Source organism: Coturnix japonica, chromosome 3, assembly GCF_054131305.1.
Source record: "Coturnix japonica strain WE chromosome 3, WE-NBRP24, whole genome shotgun sequence".
Lineage (NCBI taxonomy): Eukaryota > Metazoa > Chordata > Aves > Galliformes > Phasianidae > Coturnix > Coturnix japonica.
Window position 1 is genome coordinate 92,019,936 of NC_140665.1, and position 20,816 is coordinate 92,040,751.

The 20,816-nt window shown below is 42.4% G+C and overlaps 1 protein-coding gene across 7 annotated transcripts in view; it reads left to right on the top strand.

Moving 5' to 3' along the window:
• LPIN1 (lipin 1) overlaps positions 1–20,816 on the top strand; it is a 64,355-nt gene continuing 43,539 nt past the window's right edge. For 4 of the 7 annotated variants that reach the window (XM_015859437.3, XM_015859438.3, XM_015859440.3 and 1 more), the window contains exons 1-2: positions 1–316; positions 13,916–13,972. In XM_015859437.3, coding sequence (XP_015714923.1) covers positions 236–316; positions 13,916–13,972 — 138 coding nt within the window. In that variant the 5' untranslated portion in view covers positions 1–235. Of the gene's footprint in view, positions 317–13,915; positions 13,973–16,187; positions 16,298–20,816 lie in introns of those variants that run through there. The other 3 variants (XM_015859439.3, XM_085542180.1, XM_015859442.2) reach the window with 2 other exon arrangements.

The following is a 20,816-nucleotide window of genomic DNA, read 5'->3' on the forward strand; positions in this document are numbered from 1 at the left end:
GACTTAATTAGGATACTTGAGGAGTCAGTTGCAAGGAAAATGTGCTCTGCTTTACGGTGCTCATGTTTCTTTCTCTGACTGTGCTTCCAAGAACTTCAGCAGGTAAAATTAGCAAGCAAACGCGATCACTGGGAAATTATATTCTCTGGAGCTTTGTTGTCAACAGCTAAAACCTGAAGGCAGCATTTTTGTATATGGCCAAAACCAAGGCTAGTTTTAGTAGCCTGTGCGAAGAATGGGGGAAAACGATCACTTCAAGATGTCGTCTGAGGATGAAGAACAGCCTGAGAGCCCTCCTGGCTCCCCTTGGTCTTGGGTAAGATCTTATGCCTTAAGGTTGCATAAATAACTGTAGGAAAAAGTAAGAGACTGTGCTGCATGAACCTGAATAAAACCAGCTTTCTTAACCTCCTGGCAAAGTTTGCTGCTCTAATGATTAGATTTTCTGCTTTAGCTTTACCTGTAGATGTTTTGAAAACACTCGAATGGGGTTAAACCTTTTCCTTCTGTTGTGTATGTCAGGTGCTGCAAGAAAACCCGACTGATTCCATACTACTTGCTTTGCTGTCTTACTGGCTGTGTAAAGCAGCACTGTGAAAATGTACCTTTTAGATGTAATAGAGGGAAAGTCATTTAGTCAACAGTGTAAACCTTTGCTCTAAGCGAATGTGTTAAGAAGAGGGTCAGTGAGACCTCTATTGCAAACAGAGGAACGCATTGCTATCGTTTTTTCACAGAATCACAGAATGTGATTTATGTTTTTATAAACATATGCATCTATGATTTTTGTGGAGACGTCAGTGTTTGAAATGCTTTCTGGTTATTGGGGGTCTGGCACGTGTGTGTAAGCACGGAACTGACATTTCATGCAGATATTCGAGGAGTTATCAAAGAGTTATCAGCTGTTCTCAGTGCCGCTCCACGGGGCTGCTGACCTGAACAACAGGATTAGTGTGTAGGTGAATATCTATTTTTGATGTGTAGGAAAACAATTTATAGATGTTGATGTTTTAATGAAATGAAGGCTCTATTTTCAGCTAGGATCCCATGCAGACTGATCAGAACGGAGTCTGGGTGTGCACTGAACAATTAGCAGGTGGTTAGAGCTCTAAGAAACTTCTACACTGCTGGTATGGTAGTAAAGGTTGAACCTTCCTGCCAATATCCCATTACGTGTTGTTGCTGTGTGACAGATGGCAGCAGAGGGGCACTGTGACACAATGGCATCTGACATGGAAATGCCTGTGAAGCGAAGGTGTGTCAGTGTATTCTGTGAGGAAACAATGGCACCCACTGACATTCATCAACACATGGTGAGGATGGTGCAGATAATTCAGACGTGAAACAGAAAGATACTTTGTGCCTTACTTTGTAAGGCAGTTTTGTGGTAATTATATACTAGATTAGGCAGAAGGAGAAGTTTTACCTTAAAAACCTGCACAACCAGTTCAATTTCTTATCCTTCTTTTTTTAACCACTCACTTGTAATGTGTCAGCAGATGAAGTTTCAGTATAAAACTGTGGCTAATCTGTGTGGCTGGAAACAGGACTGTTAGGAAAAGAGGATGCTGCCGGAGCAGTGCGACCTGCAGCCCAAGTTGCTGGTGGCTTACATTGATTGTGTTATGCTTGTGTATCTGCCTTTCTAGACCTCTTGTGAAGGTAAGATACACTGTACCTAAAACCCGTGGCTTTTGCCTACACAACACCAAATGTCAGCAGGCCACGTATCACCACAGGTTGCTGGGGTCATGATGGGTGTGTGCCAGGCACGCAAACCTGACTGCCCTTTTGTGACCTGCACTTGTGAGGGGGGTGTGGCAGGAGCTTCCCCTTGATTGATTTATTTGGATTCAGCTTTTTTTGTGTTTTCATCAGTTCATCTGAGGGTTGTTTACTTTGTTTTGAAGGATGTGCTTGAAATCCTCGTGCTTTGGGTTGGACAGTCCCCCTTTTCTTCAGGGCAGATTGTTGGAGGTCAGCGATCACTCTGTATCTGGGGATCATGTCTCACAGAGTCTGCCCTGTCTTAATATAGACTTGAAAGTTCACAAGCACCAAAGGATGTGAGGGCAATAGCTGGTAGGCAAACAATATCAAAGCTATTGGCCGCCTTATTTTCCAGTTCCTTCCTGTCTCCTACACCACCACCAGGCTTCTTTTTTGCAGGATGAGTAAGCTTTAATAACAACGAATGTTTCCATAAATGCAGAGAGTGTTAATCTCCCTGTTGCCAGTGCTCCTTGTAGTGGTCGTTGACAAGTGACTCGCTTGCAACAGGATTTTGTATCATTTCAAGGTACAACCTTCAGGAGCCACATTCAAATGACTGAACAAAACCTATACCAAGCTCTGGGCTGCAAAACTCTATAAAATGGATATATACATATATATTGTGAGAATGGCTGTTTCACGATGGCTGACTGAAGTGATTTGCTAGTATCCTCTGGAGCCCTTCTGAGCAGCTGAATACCATAAAACGAAATCTTTTCAATGAATTGCTATGAACAAGTTTGCAGACTCCAGCTGTAGGAGTTGGACAGGCTGTATTGGCTGCCTAAAACCTTGAATGCTGAGGATTTCTAAGGCACAAGTGACCTCCAGTGGTCACAGACATTAGTCATGGCTGATGCCTACTATTGTTCTTTCCCTCGTTAGAAAAGAGGCAATGTGATAATTCTCAACCTGTGCTTTTCTAGCACTGCCTCCTATGCCGTCATGGTTGATTAAACTATTCCTTACTTCCAGGTGTTCTGTATACCTATGGGCTTGTTAACCAGAATGAAAGTTTCTCATTACTTTACCTTCTCATCAGTGTGGTACACCTCAGGAATGTTTTTTTTCTGTGTTATTGGGCTCTATCTGCCCCATAATCTTCCCACTGTAGAGTTCAAAGATCATCTTTCAGCTTAAATGTATGAACACCTCCAACCCCCCAGCTTTTGCTTAGAGGTTTTTACAAGACATCAGCTGGAGAGCTTTCATGCAGAGGAATGGTTAAGAAATTCAATAGAAATACGCTCTTTAATCAAGAAATGGCTAAAATTATTTGTATGAAGAACTTGAAGAAGAGTTTTCCCACTGGTGTTTAATTATTCTGCATCTTTACATCCTCAGACTGGTTTCACTGGCCAAGCCCCAGCATTTTTGGCAGGTCAGTGGAAATGCAAGTCATTGCAATTTGAACTGATTTAAAGAAATACAGACGTGACCTGTGATAAAAATGTTTGGATATTCATAAATCCCTTCCCTTGGGAATTTTATTTTGCATGTGCAACAGAAGCAGTGACTTCAGTGTAAGCCAATTAAGACTTCTGTCTAAGATTGAGAAACAAAAGGCAGCTCTTGGCCTAGGCCCTGTGGGGCTGGCCCAACACAGGGTGACAAAGCAACTTTCCCCAGTGCTTCTGGATGAAGTTCAGCAAAGGGCTGCAACTTTCTCAGTTACTCCATCTGCTAAAAGGGGATTATGCTAATAGCGTCTTTTGTAACACGCTTTGAGATTCATGGCGGCAGTTCTTTATGTAACAGGGGGATTGAATAAATAGATTGTAAACATACTAATGCTTTTATTTTCTTCCTATGAAAAAAGTTACCTAACAGATGAGAGTTAAAATGATGGAAGAAGGAGGATTGCTTTTTTCTCTCTCCCTTCTGGTTCCCTCCAGCAGCTTTGTTATGTTTGTAAAGTAGGAGCTGATGAAGATGTTCATAACATCTCTGCAGGAACAAATTTGGATATAAACTGTGTCATAAAGCTTAAGTTTTGCTCCAAATTAATATTTCTTCTCTCTCTCTTCCTCCTTGCCCTTCCAGGGTGATACTTGTGCACAGCCAGGCCTTAGTGCTACAGATGAGAATGCGTACTTTCCTGTGACACTTTTTTATGTGACAAGCCCACTGACCTCTATCTGTCATCTTCCTCCTCTTTATCAGCAATGCACAGATCTCAGTAGATTAGGGAATGGTACAGAAATCTGTGTTATTCCTGAGGATCTGTGCAGCACTGACAATGAATAGCAGCAGGGGGATAGGCCTTATCTTGGCCTAGCACCGCAGCAACAAACAAAAAGGTTGTTTATTAATAGGTGTTTGGCAGACATACTAATCCCAACACTTTATGACTGATATAAACAAGACGGAGGCAGGTGTCTAATTTCTTGCTGGCAGTTTGTGCCTAATGGATGACAGGTTAGTGCCATGGCAGAGGCCAAGTTTCTGACTCGGTTTTCTCAGCATTACTGGACATCATGGTAAGAGGGGGAGGTTTCTGTGCCAGATGTGAAAAAGTTATGAAATAAGTGTTAACCCAGCACTGAGGTATTTAGCGTTCATACAGATAGGCACTTTCCTTCTGAAGAAGGTGTATGTAACAGCTGGGCCGCATCCAGCCCAGCAAAGATCTCCCTCAGCCTTTGGCAGAAGCCTCCAGGGGAGGGCTGCCAAAGGCCAGAGCCACAAGCCTGCAGCCCTTCCTCACGTGGTGGCTGGGACTCTGCTTCCTCGTGACCCTGCCTCTCACTTTCCCATGGATTCATTTCAACTGCACCCATGTCAGAGGGAGGCAGAGGCTGTTGCGTGGGTTTTGATTACATTTGGGCTCGGTGGAAATAGATCAGTGCACCCCCTGCGGGGTTCGTGTTCAAGGTAAACCCTTTGGAATAAATCAGTCCTTGAAATCATCTCTGCTTCTCCACTGCCTACAGAGAACAGTCAGCTCTCTTAGACTTTGACCAATGTTATGGAAGATGCCGATAGCTGGGAATCTGCATGACACTGCCATGCTAGAGTGATTCCTCACTTTCATCCCTCACTGTCAGCAGGCATTGAAGGATTGACCAGACTTTTGAATCACGGTATCACAGAACCATAGAATCATTAAGATTGGAAAAGATTGCTAAGATCATCTAGTCCAGCCATCGACCCACTACCACGACCACAAAACCATGTTCCTAAGTTAAATACTACTTCAGGAAACCCCCCCTGTTCTGTGATTAAGGAGGACTGCACAAAAGAGAGATTCTGGCACAAACTTTTTGTTTTGTCCTTCTACAATCTGTAAGATAGTGGACCACAAATAAAGCAGATGAGCTTTGGTGAAAGCAAGCAAACAGTAGTAAAAAAAGTGAGTCTTAGTGCATGTTCTCCTTCTCTGTAAACCCTGGGATAACTTAATGCTGATAAAAATGAGGCAGTTTTGACTGCTGTGCTGATTTTCAGCATGAATTTATGTCTGTTTTCATTTCTCCATTACCCGTGAGAGTTTGCTTAAGAAAAGCTGATTTCATTTCATGGAGCTGCAGCCCGTGCTGGAAGCAGTGTGCTTTAAGCACAGTACAAAGGTAGACATGTCACAAGGGAAAAAAAAAACAGTGAAAAATGGTGAAGGAGAAAGAACAGCAAGCTGCTATGGAAAGTGCTTTCCTATGGCAGACCAGAGGGCTATTTATGTGACATTTTAGGGTAGGCCATTTGGGTCGTGCTCTAATAAATCTGCTTCTTCCTGTTGGTTAGAAAGGGAATCCTGACATAACCATCTTCATTATGGATGTCCAAGGTAAGTGGGGCAGCCTTAGGTTCTGATCTCACTGAAGAAAGGTGGCCCTGAAGTCAGGGGAACCATTCTCTGTCCTGTCATCTTCTGCTCACTTCCTGATCTGTGAAGTTAATAACAAAAATGGATCCTGCTAGCCTGGAGTATCTATGACATCCTTGACTGATCATGTCACTGGATATTGGAAGAGATTTATGGCACAAATCTCACAGAATCACAGAATGGCCTAAGTTGAAAAGGGCCATAATGATCATCTAGTTTCAACCCCCGTGCTACGGACAGGGCTGTCAACCACTAGACCAGGCTGCCCAGAGCCACATCTCACCGTATAATTCTTAAACTGTGAATCCAGACAAGAGGGAGCCTCAGATCATTCTTGAGGGCAGGTGCTTGTTGCTGGTTTGATCCTGCATGTCTTCACTACCAGCATAGCAGCAACAGCAGCTCCACCAGCGTAGAAGAAATGACTGTAAAGAACACTGTGAGCTGTTGTTTATTCCCAGGGTCAGCCAGCCCCACAAGGAGCATATGCTGGCAATATAAACTGTATGTTGTACAGCAGGGGCATCCATGTAGCTTCACTCATAGCTTGGAGAAAAGTGATATCACTTTTAATAACAAAAGAGAGTGCTCGATGCCAGGATGCTTTAAGCAAAATTCTGTGGAGGAGAGGCAAAAGGGACCTGTAATGATATAATTTGGTTGCATGTTGGAACAATTTCAAAGCCAACCCAATTATTTAAATGTTAAGTAAAGCTCATTAAGCCGAAATGACTGTTAATGCGATTTAAAATATTTCTAAAGGTTCTTAAAGCTTTGCATATAAACAAGTATTAAACTTGCAGCACAGAAATAAATCACTTCTGCCCTGCTGCACTCTGCGATGTTCCTGCCCAAGAATGTGAGTCAAAAACTTCCTCTTGTTCTGCACGTGCTGTTTTTCTACTACTCAGCACTCTTGTGGTCTATTCTGATTGGTTTCTATGACCTCCTCCTTCTTCCTAGAATCAGTCCTGAACGGCATGTAGCGTTAGTGAGAAAAACAAATCTCACACAACGCAAAGCACACTTAGGCTCCCCTCCTCCCTATTTTCTGACTCCTGGACAAAATCCAGTAGGGAACGGCTTCCAAAGTCTATTTCTGAACTTGTATTTACTTTTATGTGTACGTAGTCTTTGCTACGTATGAACCCTATGTTGTGACACAAGGAACTGGGAACCTTTTGTTAACAACAAGACATACAGTTCCATGACAGAAGGCTGAGGTTAGCTGGGTTGCTCACAAGTTTCCAAACTTTGTGGCTCACCAAAAGATCATACAATCATAGAAAGGCCTGGGTTGAAAAGGACCACAATGATCATCCAGTTCCAACCCCCTGCTATGTGCAGGGTCGCCAACCACCAGACCAGGCTGCCCAAAGCCACATCTAGCCTGGCCTTGAATGCCTCCAGGGATGGGGCATCCACAACCTCCCTGGGCAACCTGTTCCAGTGTGTCACCACCCTCTGAGTGAAAAGATGTAGGATCTATTTTTAAGCTATTTTTTAAATTGTTGTTGTTTCGCCAAATGGACAATCAGATGAACTATAATTCACTTGCAGTTTCTTAAAGGCTTGTTATCCCTTTTACATGGAGCCTTATTTTGAATGAACACATTACTTCCTTGGTACAGTTGCTGACTCTTAGTACATAGATGTCATCTCTGGACTCTACATCACAAACTGAAGTTTGTGGCAAAATTTAATCATCTCTGAATACTCTGCACTCTGATGGGAGGCTCACTTCAAATTAGTGGGCAAAGGGTTTGGAAGCATCAAGCTTTGATAAGTTGCATGTGAACTATGGCATAACTTACCAGCAACTGAAAACACCCACAGCCTGTGCCTGTATTAATTGAGCAGCACACAGCAGTACTGCACTTCCAGCAGTTTTTTCTCTGATTTACTTCTGGATGCTGTGGAACATGGGGATTCAGCATGTGTCACAAACCCAGTTTCTCAAGCCTGTAAACAAGATTTCTCTGGTTTGAGCTCTGCTGTTGTACCTGTTTGGCCAGAACGTGTCTGATCTAAGCCAACAGCTTCCTAATAGCTCCACCCTTTTCTCTTCCTGAGGGTCCTGCATACGTGACTAAACGTGTATCCGGTGTTGCAGCATGAAAGCCAATAGGGAAGGCATACATTCAGTCTGTTGTCTATTTATTGTGAATAACCAAATGTTCCCAGACTCTTCATGGGTGTAAATCTCACTTTCTTCTGATATTCAGATCCAGCTCTGAAACCCTTGGCCTCAGATTTAACAGTGAGTGTCCGGACAACCCAGAGTTGGCTACCAGGCTGAGACCAACATGCAAGGACACATATGGAGCAATTACCACCACTGGGCAACTGTTCCATTCACCATCTTTTTGCCCCTCACTGTGAGGATGAGGAAGTCATGCTTCTCACTGTAACCTTCCTCTCATGAAAGGTGTTTGTGGGATTTCTGTGTGGTTTGGTGGTGAGCTGCACCTGGTAGCTGCCATTTCCAGGCATGACCACAAAGGTGCCCTGGGCAGGAGAAGGCAAAGGGGCTGTAGGCTTTGGAAAGGCAGTGATGGTGTGATGATCAGGTGATGTTTCCACATCACCTCATGAAACACCTTTTGGTAGCCTGGGGTAGTGCCTAAAAGGAGCACAGCCAGGTGCAGCATTAACTGCAGTGATTAGAATGTCTGTCAAAAGCAAGCAGAAGGCGTGACAGTGGGGCCACTCTGCCAGCCAATGGAGGCAGCGCTCAGACATGCTCCTTCAGCAGAATGGCGTGGTGAAGATGAGGAAATGGTCTTGATCAGATATCATAAGCTTTCAGATAAACAACTTATCATTTTATCTGCAGGTGACTAATGTGAGGTTAAAAAAAGGGAGGAAGCTCAGGAGAAGGAATTCAGATGCAGCTAAGGCTGGATGTGCATATAGGACAAGTGCATTTCTAGCACTGGCCCCATTATCTCACACTTTAACCTTGTGCTGGGATGAATTCAGTGAAGTGTCTACCATAATAATTTACTGGCTGTGTAGCATTCCTCCTCCAGTCTTTGTTTCTACCTTTACCTGAAAGTTACTTTCAAATGTGGTTAGAAAACTGCCATGCCTGGGCTTTGCTGCAGGTCAGAGCAATCTAACTGCTCCTCTTCTCCCACAGCAAGAAGACTGGAGCTGTAGAACAAAAATGCAAAACCTTTTCTAGCTTAGAGACTGGAGTACTGCAGAACATGGCAACTCAGGGTGCTCCAACTCATTTGGGATCTTCCTGCCCTGTAACCATGCCTGTAATTCAATGGGACCTTGCAGCTACTGAAAAGCTTGAGGATAATGGCTCTTTTTGCTGGGGACAGATGTTGAAGGTCGAATGAGGCAAAAGAGCAGAAAGAGTTTCTTGTTGGGCCTCGTCAACTTCACACAATGCAGCTTGACTATGATTTTCATATTACAAAGGACACAGATGATGCTTTAGACCCACATGTGACCTCCTACAGACCCGCGGCTGCATTTTGTAGGCTTTTTGTAGAAATGTAGATGGTAATACTTTGACTCTAGTGAACGAAGTTCAGACCTTTTAACTTTAACTTCTAATTTATGCAGGTTCTGACAGAGCTCTCTGTAGTTGTATTTCTGACATCGTTTCTGAGAATATTAACACATTAGGGTTAGGCTCCCCAGGGAGGTGGTTGAATCGCCATCCCTGGTTGTGTTTAAGAGCTGTTTGGATGTGGTACTCAGGGATATGATTTAGTGTAGGTTTTTTAGAGTTAGGGCTCTGGTTAGGCTGCAGTTGGACTTGATGATCTTCAAGGTCTTTTCCAACCTGGGTAATTCTATGATTCTATGATTCTTTGAATCACTTATTGGTGAACTAAGCTTCACCTGACTCTAGCCACGCCTCTCCAGGAAAGCTTAATCTTGTCTGTCAAACTTGACTATTCCAGATACTATAAAATGGTTTTATTTCCATACCAGGAAATGATAATTTAGAAAGGAATTTGGCCATGCACTGAATCTAGGATTGTCATCTTATCTCACACGAGGTCATTCCTTCTCTGCTGTTCAGAAGAGACTCTGTAGTGGAGATACCATCACCTTATCTAAGATACTAGCTCTGCTTATCTATGAAAGAATAGATCTGCTGCTCAGAGCTATGCATCCACACTACAGAGAAAATGTAAGTCACCTCCGGGCATCAGAGGTGGGTCTTACAATCATTTTTTTAAAATCAGATGCCCTTCAGGGGAAGAAATAGGATGTCTCTCTCTGGTACTGGCAGGAAGGAAAAGAAGACATACACTGTGCACTTAACTACATTAGGAGGCATTATTACTGCAAGAACCAGATTTAAATGAGGTGAGTAATTCACGACTGAGTAACTTTGTTTACAATGTCTGCTGCAATCAGCATGATGAGTTAATCAGTGGTCAGGTGATGTCACGCAACCGAGTTGGAAGTTTGAGACAGAAGGACTTTGTAGATGACCTGTCCTGTTCCTGGGTTATTCTGCCTTTGTTCCCTACAGTTTGTGCCTGCTCTATTTTCTCAATCGGATTCAAAGCACCTCATGTGACAGGGTTTCATTTCTGAATTTTTCCACTGTGAGATTTCATTAATAGGAAAGAGCTCCTGAAAATGCAGCCTCATCCTGCTGTGTCATGTTATCACAAAACAACAGAATACAAAGCTGGAAGATACTTAATGATCGTCTGGTTCATTTCTGTGCCTAAAGGCAAATTCAACAAGAATGACAACATTTCTAACAAATGTGTGTTTACCCTGCTCTGAAAGATCTGAGCTTCTTCCTGCAATCCATTCCAGATATTATTATCCCCATATTATAATTTTCCTAATGGCTAAATGCTTCCTGTTGCATTTCATCCCCTCTACATCTCCCTATCTCTCCAAGGGGACAAGGATTACAGTGGCCACATTTTCATTTTCCTTCTAATTTTTTACACATACTAGTGATGGGATGAAGCACAGACCATTTTTTTTCTCCTGCAAGTGTCATGTCATAACGTGTTATCTCTGAATCTTCTCATCTTCTATGAGCTGTAAGAATTTTTCATCCTCTGATTCTTAAACTTACCATATTTAGCTGGGAAAAGTACACCACAGATTTGGCTTTGCATCAAGTTCCAGTTTTCTCATGAATATTAAGTACTTTTCCTTAACAGCCGGGGACAATATTATCCCTGTTCAACAGCAGGAGAACTGACAGTGTTTGTGGTACACCCATAAGCCTGGGAGAAAGCTCAGGTAGCTCTGAGACCTGAGCCTTTGGCTATATGGCTGCGAGTCATCTGAGCAGTGATAGGGTTTGGATGCTTTGTGGCATGATGTAGTCACCTCCATGTTATTTCAGACCCCAAAACTCTCTGGCCCTTTTCCAATGGCCTGTTGGAAATGCCCTGTTCTCATGGCTGAGGCTGCACTGGGGCTACAGCTGTGCCAGGCACTGGTCTGGTCTACCAGTGTCAGGGCAGAGATGAAGCTGTTCCAGCAGCTCCGCCTGTGTCCTGCCTCTGTTCAGTTTTCTGCTACAGGAATAGCCTTGTGTCCTATTTCACTGGCTTAAGCACAAGGTCATCTTCTCCCTGCGTTAGCTTTGTTCCCTGGGGTCAGCAGATGCTAGCAGAGCTGAAGGAAGGATTTAATGCATTGTACATCTACATTAAAACAATTTTAAATCATGTCAGTTTGCATTTCCAAGCCTGTTAAATAGGAAATGGAGATAGTTGATTTGTAACAGTCAACTTGAAAAACAAGATGCACTAAACAATGAACAAAAATCCTCCAATAAAAACCATTTTTTTCCCCCTTTGATTACAGGCCTAAATAAAAAGTGTTTTTCAAATGCAAGCAATAACAGAGACTAAAGAACTCTAAAGATCAAATACTTAACAGCAACATTAACTGTACTTCTAAACAGCTGGCAGGGATCCTGGAGAGTCCCGTGGTTGTTACAGCAGCGCACAAGGAATGTTTCACAGGACTGTCTCTGATCAGTGTTTTTCAGAGGGACTGAATACGAAGGCAGCAACGCTATTGTACAATTACCAACTTGTTGCAACACACTGTTGACTTCTCTGCTAATGAAACGTACTGTTTTCTTGTGGCAGTTCCTAGTATTGTGTAGCTGAGATTTATTGATTTAATCTTGGATGTGGTTTATGGGGAACTTTGTTATTAAGAAAGGCAGAAAGACAGCAGGAAATGAAGAATAGGAGAGAAGGAGGCAACAAAACAAAGGAGAGAAAGAAAAGGAAAGAAAGAATAGTCAGTGTAATCCTTTCATGAAAACAGCTCTACTCATCTGAGCTATTTTATATCTGTGTGGTGTGTTGATTAGACAGCAAAACTTAGGGGAAGTGGAAGAAGGAATGAATTAATACAGAAAACCCTTCACAGCTGATCCTTCCCATCTCCAAAGCAGATCTCCTGGAGCCAGCGGTGTGAAGAAGTAGCAGACTGCTACCCCAGGGGGTTCTGCACCTCACAGGTGATTTCCTGTGGGAAATCCTGAGGCTGCAGCCAATTGTAGGGCAGGCATGTTGTAGTTCCCCAAACACTGCATCTATCTACAGCTCTTTGAAAGGGTAGATAGAGCAGAACTAAGGGAAATGTTTTTTAGTTGAAGGAAGGAAGGCTTAGGCTGGATATCAGGAGGAAGTTCTTTACTATGAGAGTGGTGAGGTGCAGGAACAGGCTGCCCAGAGAAGTTGTGGTTGCCCTGTCCCTGAAGGTGTTCAAGGTCATGTTGGATGGGGTCCTGGGCAGCCTGGTCTAGTATTAAATGTGGAGGTTGATGGTGGCCCTGCTGCAGGGGGTCAAGATTCATGACCCTTGAGGTCCCTTCCAACCCAAGCCATTATATGATTCTATGATATGATTCTATGATGTGACAAATCTGGGTTTGCTTTTAACATGGTCAAGACAAAGATGGGGCTGATACCTCTCTCTGGGAGGTGGAAATGCTCCTAGAATTCAAGAAGTTACAAAGACAAAAGACATACGGGTCTTAAATACTCACAGGTCAGACTGAGTGAATAGAATGGAACCTGCCCTAGGAAAATACATCACACATACAACATATGCATCTTATGTGCACCAGACATACAGTCATCAAACATATAAACACTTAGTGTGAATTCAATCTCCTATTTCATGTTCTATATACTTTGTGTTAACACTGAGCAATTAACTGCCGTGATATCTTCAAGCCACCACCATGGTTACCAAAGCAACAAGATTCATCTTGAACCCAAAGAGGCATGTGCAATTGGAAAATGTAATTATATTAAACCCTACCTTTGAATACAACAGGCACCTGCATTTCAATTAATAATTTAGCTTGTGAAAATGTTTCTGTTCATTTCCTAATTGGTGCAACAATATCATCATTTTTGTTCTACTTCTGAGAACAGTCTTGTTAAAATAATGGCAGATGGAAGGAGATCTGTTTCTAATTCTGTTGCTAGACTTCCTTTGTAACCCAAAATAAGTCATTTATTCAGGGTGTATCTCAGTTTCTTCATTTGGAAAATGGAATTATTAGTACTTCCTGGCACATAAGGTTGTTTAGGGACTCAGTAAATTGTGTTTGAATAGCATGGTGCAATCCTTAATGGAAGGTTCTGAGTGCAAGATATTATCATCCAAGTAGACACCAGTGACAAGTGGTGTTCCTCTGGGATCAGTGTTGGTACCGGTACTATTTAACATCTTTGTAAGAGACATGGACTGTGGGATCAAGTGCACCCTCAGTATCTTTGCAGATAACACCAAGCTGAGCGGTACAGTTCACACATCCAAGGAAGGGGATGCTATTCGGAGGGACCTGGACAGGCCTGAGAGGTGGGCCCGTGACAGCTTATGAAGTTCAACAAGGCCAAGTGCACATGCTTTGAGGCAATCCCAAGCACAAATATAGTCTGGCTGGAGAATGGCTTGAGAGTAGCCTTGAGGAGAAGGATTTGGCAGTGCTGACTTATTAAAGACTCAACATGAGCCAGCAATGTGCTCTTGCAAGCCCATAAGACCAACTGTATGAAGTGTGAGCAGGTTGAGGGAGGTGATCCTGCTCCCCTGCTCTGTGAGACCCCACCCAGAGTACTGTATACAGTTCTGGGGCCTCCAACATGAGGAGGACATGGAGTTGTTGGAATGGGTCCAGTAGAGAGCCATGAAGATGATCAGGGGGCTGAAGCACCTCCCATACCAGGACAGGCTGAGAGAACTCAAGCTTTTCAACCTGGAGATGAGAGGCCTGGATACATTAACTTCTGTGCATAGTTAATTAACTGCATTGTTCATCGTTATTCTTTCTTTCAGATTCTACTGATGAAAGATCCTGCTTGGATTCGAAATGTCTGGACTCGCAATCTAAACGTAAGCAATACGGTTCTCTCTGATTTTCACCTCTAGTGCCTTACAGCAGGCCTAGCTCAGAGCCAGGCAGGTCCTTGGGAAAAAGGGACAGGGAAAGATTAGTGTTGTTGGGCTGCCTCCCAGTACTGAGCAGTGCATGTACCAGAGTCATCCTTTGGACACTGTTACCCTATGTACCTTGGGATACTACTATTGCTGGGAGAGGTTGGGAGGCTGTGAAACCGTGGCTCTCACATGGGCTGGTACTGGCAGGATAAAATTCGAAACATCAAAAGAAAGGAAAGAATAAGAAAAGAACAGAAAAAAAAAAGAAGAAATCTGGCATTTGGCTTGGGCAATAAGAACAGAACAAGAAAAGCTGTGTCACATGTTATGAGAGACACATACAAAGACAATATACCCAGATGGTCCTGTTGCTGCTCTCCTGGAAGGTACATCTGTGAGGCAGTGCTCTTGGGACGCAGTTATACATTGGACTAAAGGACTTCCTGGGGAGCTTGTTGCTCCTGAGAAGAAAAAGCCATTTCCCACCTCATATAGAGAGCTGCCATCACTGAGCGATTTGTGAAGAGGGAAAAAGGCAGCAGAGTTAGGAAAGAACCTGCTGACCTCCTATGTGGCTTTGGATCAGCAGTGACCTACTTGTACAGTGATCATGGGGCAGAATAGTTGGAGGCTGATGTGTTTGAAAACATGTGGGACCACAGCATTTTTACCTAGTACCAAACAGTGCCACACAAACACATCCGTTTCACTGAATGACTGCAAAAGTCACTGCAGATTTCTGTGTGGTTTCACAGATGTGTTAGCCTGGGTGGATTGTCATGCTAGCATAGCTATATTGCTATCTCATGTAGATCCTGCTCAGGTGCTTCCACACTGCCTATATTGGTGCAGCGTAGGAGATATGCTATGATTTATGGAGGAACCTTCCTGATGTAGGAGTCTTTGGGTGACTCATGTGTAGCTCCTCTGCTGGGTAGAGCCTGGCAACTTTTCATTTCGGGTCTGACAGATGAAGGTTAATATTTCCATGGAGCTATGCCAACACAAATTAAGGATCTAATCCATACGATGAGTTTGATGTTAGCAATGTCACGTAAACTAGATGGGAAGTCTGAAATGAAGGTGAGGTTGGCTGTTGTTTGCCTGGGTTAGGTTTGTATGTCAGTTTCAGCTGCTGAGCTACACAGACAGAAAGATTCTTGGGAATTCCAAATGCAAATAAAACTAACAGAGAAGGAGCCCCAGTTAGCAAAGGAAACACAAAATAAAGACAGTGTGTCTTGTGAACTTGTATAGAAGTTTGAAAGAAGTGAAGATAATGCCTTCTTGCAGTAAGATTATACTTCAAGAAGTATCGGTTTATGCTCGGCCCTGGGAAGAGGCTACTGAGGGGAGGCCTCATGGCAGATTCCATGGTCTGACAGGGAGCGCTGAGTTCTGCTATCTGTGACAGTGACGGCCTGAGGGAACGGCATGGAGCTGTCAAGGGAGGGGTATATGGGGTTAGGGACAGGCTGTGCACCAGGGTATGGTGGGCATGGAACAGGCTGCCCATGGCTGTGGGCATGGCCCTGAGTGCCAGAGTTCAAGAAACACTTGGACACTGCTCTCAGACACAGGGCTTGGATTTTGGATGGACATTGTGGAGCTGGAGGTTGGACTCTATGATCTTGTGAATCCCTTCCAACTCAGGATACTCTGTAGTTCTATGTTGTATTTGGGCAAAATTCATTTTTATAGCTCATTATTATGCACTTTTCCCTGCGCTACACATAATGTAGCATGGAAATACCAAAAGAAGATGGGGAAAAACAGTTCCGTAACATAGATGTGCAATATTTAAAACGTACTACAGGGAGGGGAACTCAAGGGAAATTAGTGAATCACTAGAATTTAGAATATAGAAAGGCTATTGTAAACAAATGACATGCTTGGACTAAACTGTACTTAAGTCTGTGTGCAATTCTGCAGCCCAAGGTATGAAACAGAAAGTGAGAAAACTACATCAAACAGAATCTGGCACAGGAAACAAAATTACATAGGCTAAATTACATCTGATCAGGACAAGGTAGGTGATCAACAAGAATGATCCCATCCGTGTACAAGCAACATGCAAAAACATACACCATGACCGAGCTGGGCTGTCACCGAAGGCTTCAGGGGAGGGGCATCTGATAGCAGCGGGATGACTACACAGGCAGGCTTTTTTGTTTGTGCCCAAATTGCAGGGTGTGGGTGGGCATGGGGAAAAACAGGGTGTCTGAGGAGGCCAGATCAGAAGCAGAAATGTACCTTGATGTGACTCTGAGCTACCTGTGGGTATGACTTTGATTTTTTTTTTTTAATCTCTTAACTAGAATTATTTTCAGTGTTTTCTGACCAGGCTTGTGTCTGCTTCTTGTATTGCTGCAGAGCTTTGTGCTAAATACCATCTGCTTGCCTAGATTTGCTTTTAAAAGTAAAACAACTCACCTGTTTCAAACAATGAGCGAGACCCCTCACTTGTTTAAATCTACAGAGGTCACTGGCTTGAACGGGATTATATCGCTCTGTGTGAACTGAGTGCTGGGCCTGAGTTCTTTTTGTGCATGATCTGCTGAGCACAAAGCTGCTAACCTGCAAATAATAGTCAAATGAGCTTATGTTGCTTTTGTAGGGAGAAGCTGCTAGGTTTGAGATTGTTCATGGTCTGTAGATTTGTCTGCAGGCAATAAACTGTAGGGTAAACTGTAACAAGGGTAGCAGGTCTGGGGTAAAGTCTCTGACAAATTCTCAGGTTTGCATAACAGAATATGTAAAGCATATGGGCTGCCAGGACAAAGGCTTTCTGTTCAGGATGTGCTAGACCTAATGATATGGATTTCACTAATTTCACTGAAGCAAATGATTTCCATGGAAGTATGTAAAATGCTTGTATGTAGGAAACGCGGATGACAAATTTAGGGAGCTGGGATAAATAATTTTGACAGTGTGCTAATTATATCTATTATTAATACATCTATTTTACAAAAAAAGCCCTAAAATATGATTGAATTAAATAAATAAAATAAGTTAATGTTTGTAAATGCCAGTGCTTTGTAAGCTTTTGTCTTACTGTGAACAGAGCTAAATGGAGATGACCTTCACTACCTTTTATATAAGGGTGGACTCTAGAGAATGGTAGTAGGGCAGAGAGTTGATTAGGGTTTCTTTTGCAGTATTTTAATACTTGACCAGCTAGAATTGTTTCAGGTTTTTCAGTTCAACGCTGAGTTAGATTTCCTTACAAGGGATTTTTGCCTCCTGAGAATCATTCAAATACATCACACTTTTTGGCCACGTTATGTACCCTTAATGACTTCACTTGCAAAAAGCTTGTGTGTTTTATACTTAGATTCATTTATGTGTCAAAGTCTTTGTTTATATGTTAATATTTAGACAGTGAAATTAGGGTAAAATTTCAGTTTTTGCTTAGCTTTCAGTAAAACAGGAACAATCAGGAAAACGCTTTAAGTAATGCAGGTTGCAGTTCCTGAATTCAACACTTCCCTTTCCAAATTCAGATTGGCTGATGTATTCTATGTCCCACCAAACCTAAGTTTAGTTTTCTCAATAATTATTATTATCAGTATAATTTATCAGTATAATACTGATAGAAATTAAGTTCTGCTTCATTACGGCTCTAATATAACACTCAAGAGCATGTTTGGAGATCGCTTTGCCATGACACCTTTGGAGAGACTACACTTATTTTGACATCAAGAATATGTGAAGGGAAGCATTTACTACTGAGTTATCAAGGGCACCTCACCTGTTCATGGAAATTTGAATATTAATACTGAAATAAAACACTTTCATGATTTGGAAAGCTAATAATATACACTAACTGTTTAAGTACTCCAGATGCGGAAACTGTAAGTGAATCCTTTTCCTTGCAAAATGATCCATAAATACATGCATGTTCTCACATATGTAAAGAAATTTAGCAGGTACCAATCCAAAATAACTCACAGTGTTCCTGCTTTAAAGTGCTTGACTCAGAGGCACCAGTGAGAGTTTTACATATGCCCTGAGCCCAAACCAGGAGAGTGAACGTGCTTAAATAGGAGAAAGATTGCAGTAAACAACTTTATATACCGATTAACTACTTGGACTTGATGCAAGTAATTAAAGAGCATTTATTGCCTATTACTGTATTTAACTTTATGTCTCAACTTGTTTATAGGACTTCAGTAGCACCTTGGTTATTATCTTTATCAGTAACAATAGGATTTTGAGAATAAATGATCCTGGAAGCAGTGTGGTTAAGATAGCTCTGACAGTACAACCAAAAGATTGTTTAAACACAATATATTCTTTAAACGTTGTTATGCTACAGGCATGCTAAGGATGACTACACTTCAAATCCAGAACAAATACACACTTGTCATAAACTGTAATCATTAAAATCCCAAGAGGAGCAGTGCAAAGAAAATGCCACTGAGATGGGTTATCCCTCAGAACAGTATCTCACCCCTCCCTCCAAACCCCCTGATATTTATTCAGAGGCTAAAGATCAGAGAGATTGAAAACCTGTGCTGCCAGGTGCTGCTGCCAGGCTAAGGCCTCACAGCATGTGGGAGCAAATGAAAAGACAATGTGGAAAGACCTGAGGGCCACAGCTGTTGATCAGACTTGGACTCTCCTTTCTTTCTTGCTGCTACAGAAATCTCTGCAGAGGGAAAGATGAAACATTTCAGCTGGAGGTGCAGGATCCAAACCTGCTGTGCAGGCTGAATTGGGAAAAGTGAAAAAGAGCCTTATTAAGAAACACAAGTTCTTTTAAAAATGCTGTAACCTGGCTACAATCTACCATTTCAAATATTCAAGAATCAGAGAACCACAAGACTTTAGGGGCTGGAAGGGAACTCTGGAGATGATTGATCCAACCCCCTGCTAAGGCAGGTTCCCTACAGGTTACACAGGAAGGCATCCAGGAGGGTGCTGAATATTCCCAGAGAAGGAAGACCCCACAACCTCTCTGGGCAGCCTGTTCCAATGCTCTGTCACCCTCACAGTAAAGAACTTCTTTCTCACATTCAGATAGATCTTCTTTTATTGTAGTTGAGTCTTGCTGAAAGAAAAGCAAGTACTTCTCCAAGCAGTAGCTTTCCCAACCTGTTTAGTAAGATAATTCAGTATTCCTAGGCAATCTGATGTAGACATAAGTATGAAGAAAGCAATGATCTTCCCAACAGAAGGAATTGGTTTCTGAATAGCTTTTTAGGAGTCAGTTCACCGCTTTAAGATAACTGTTGTAGTTTGCAAAAGGTACAGAAACAGCAAAGAAAAGATTACACTCTGAGAAATACAGCAGCTTTGTTTGGAGTTCTCAAAGCACATTTTGTAATATTTTGTTCCAAACAAACAAAATCTTGCTTGTCATTTGCTGTGCTTTGAGAACAGTGTTTTGGGTGAAAGCTCTTAGCCATGCAGAGTACTGGGCTGAAGAAAATGTAGCTTTTGGGCTGGAAAGCATTTCAATCCAAAGCAGAGTGGAGGGTATTCCTCTGGAGGTGTATATAATCATTCTGGAGGTGTATGTAGTCATTCCTTTCTTGTATGCAGGTATATTTAAACAAAAATATGTATTTTGCCTGAACAGTGCACAGTCTTTTGTTTGAACACGTCTACTTGGAAACTCTGGGCTTTGGCTAAGGAAAGAGCACGTTGATGACTTCACTGTTATCTCTGTAATCTCATACAATCTGATTGCTTTGATTTACCAGCACTCCTGATTTTCTAAGATTTCTAAGATTATATTTAGAGAGATTAAGATGAAGATTTGGAGATAAATTACTTTGTAATGAGACTAGAAAGGCACAAGTAGACCTCCATGAGAGTTGATAGATATATTTAGCCTCCCTTGTTTGTCACTTGAATATTCCTCTCCTCTTTTGTTTCGGCCATGTTTGCATCATAGGAGTCAATGCATGGCACTGTTTCTCAATAGCCTGGTATTTTGACTATGGAAGGATATGGGATATGAAGGAAGCTCTGAGGTTTTCATGGTTTTCATGGCTTTGTGTGGATCTAAAGAAAGGCTCATTTAAGAACGTTCATTATCAAGTCATTATATTCTGAGGAGAAAAAAAACCAACCCACTTATTGAGTAGTTCATTGGCTGCAGATCTCCTTTTTGGGAGTATTTTTTAGTGAGGAGTAGGTAGAAAACCGTGTATCACAAAACTAAGTCCAAAAGTAGTTGGTCCAAAAGTAGTTGGTCCAAAATCAAATTTGGTTATGCAATGCAAGCCCTGATGGCATGGCAGCTGATAAATGTGTTTGTCTGAGAGATGAACATTTTGGTAAATAATTAGTACCTCCTGCCCTGCCTCAAATTTCATTTGTAGTTCCTGGAAAACTGCAATCCTACACTTGACAAAATAATCCCCAGTTTCCCTTTTCACCCGTCACTCCACCTTCTCAATGACTTAGACTTTATAGTCCTTTTGAAGACCTTGTAATCCTCCTGAGATGATGTCATTGCTCACCTCTTACCAGTGAGAACAAAGAAGGAAGATAAGAAATGATGTCAGCACGGTGTTGTGTAACACCTTTGTGACTGGCGGTGTCAGCAGGCGATTACAGTACTGGGAATTGTGACCATATGGAAAGCAGAATCCAAAACCTGAAGTTGGCAAAGGGCAAGGAGCTCAGGTAGGGTAGATTTTGCAGCTGATGCAAGCAAGAAGCATCAGCTTAAATTTGACACGCTCAACACACTGACAAAAGCAAGACAGTTTTATATGGAATAAAGAATAAAATGTCCTGCATGGCTTTATGCTGGATAAGGACAGCACTCTAACCCTTTTTGAGG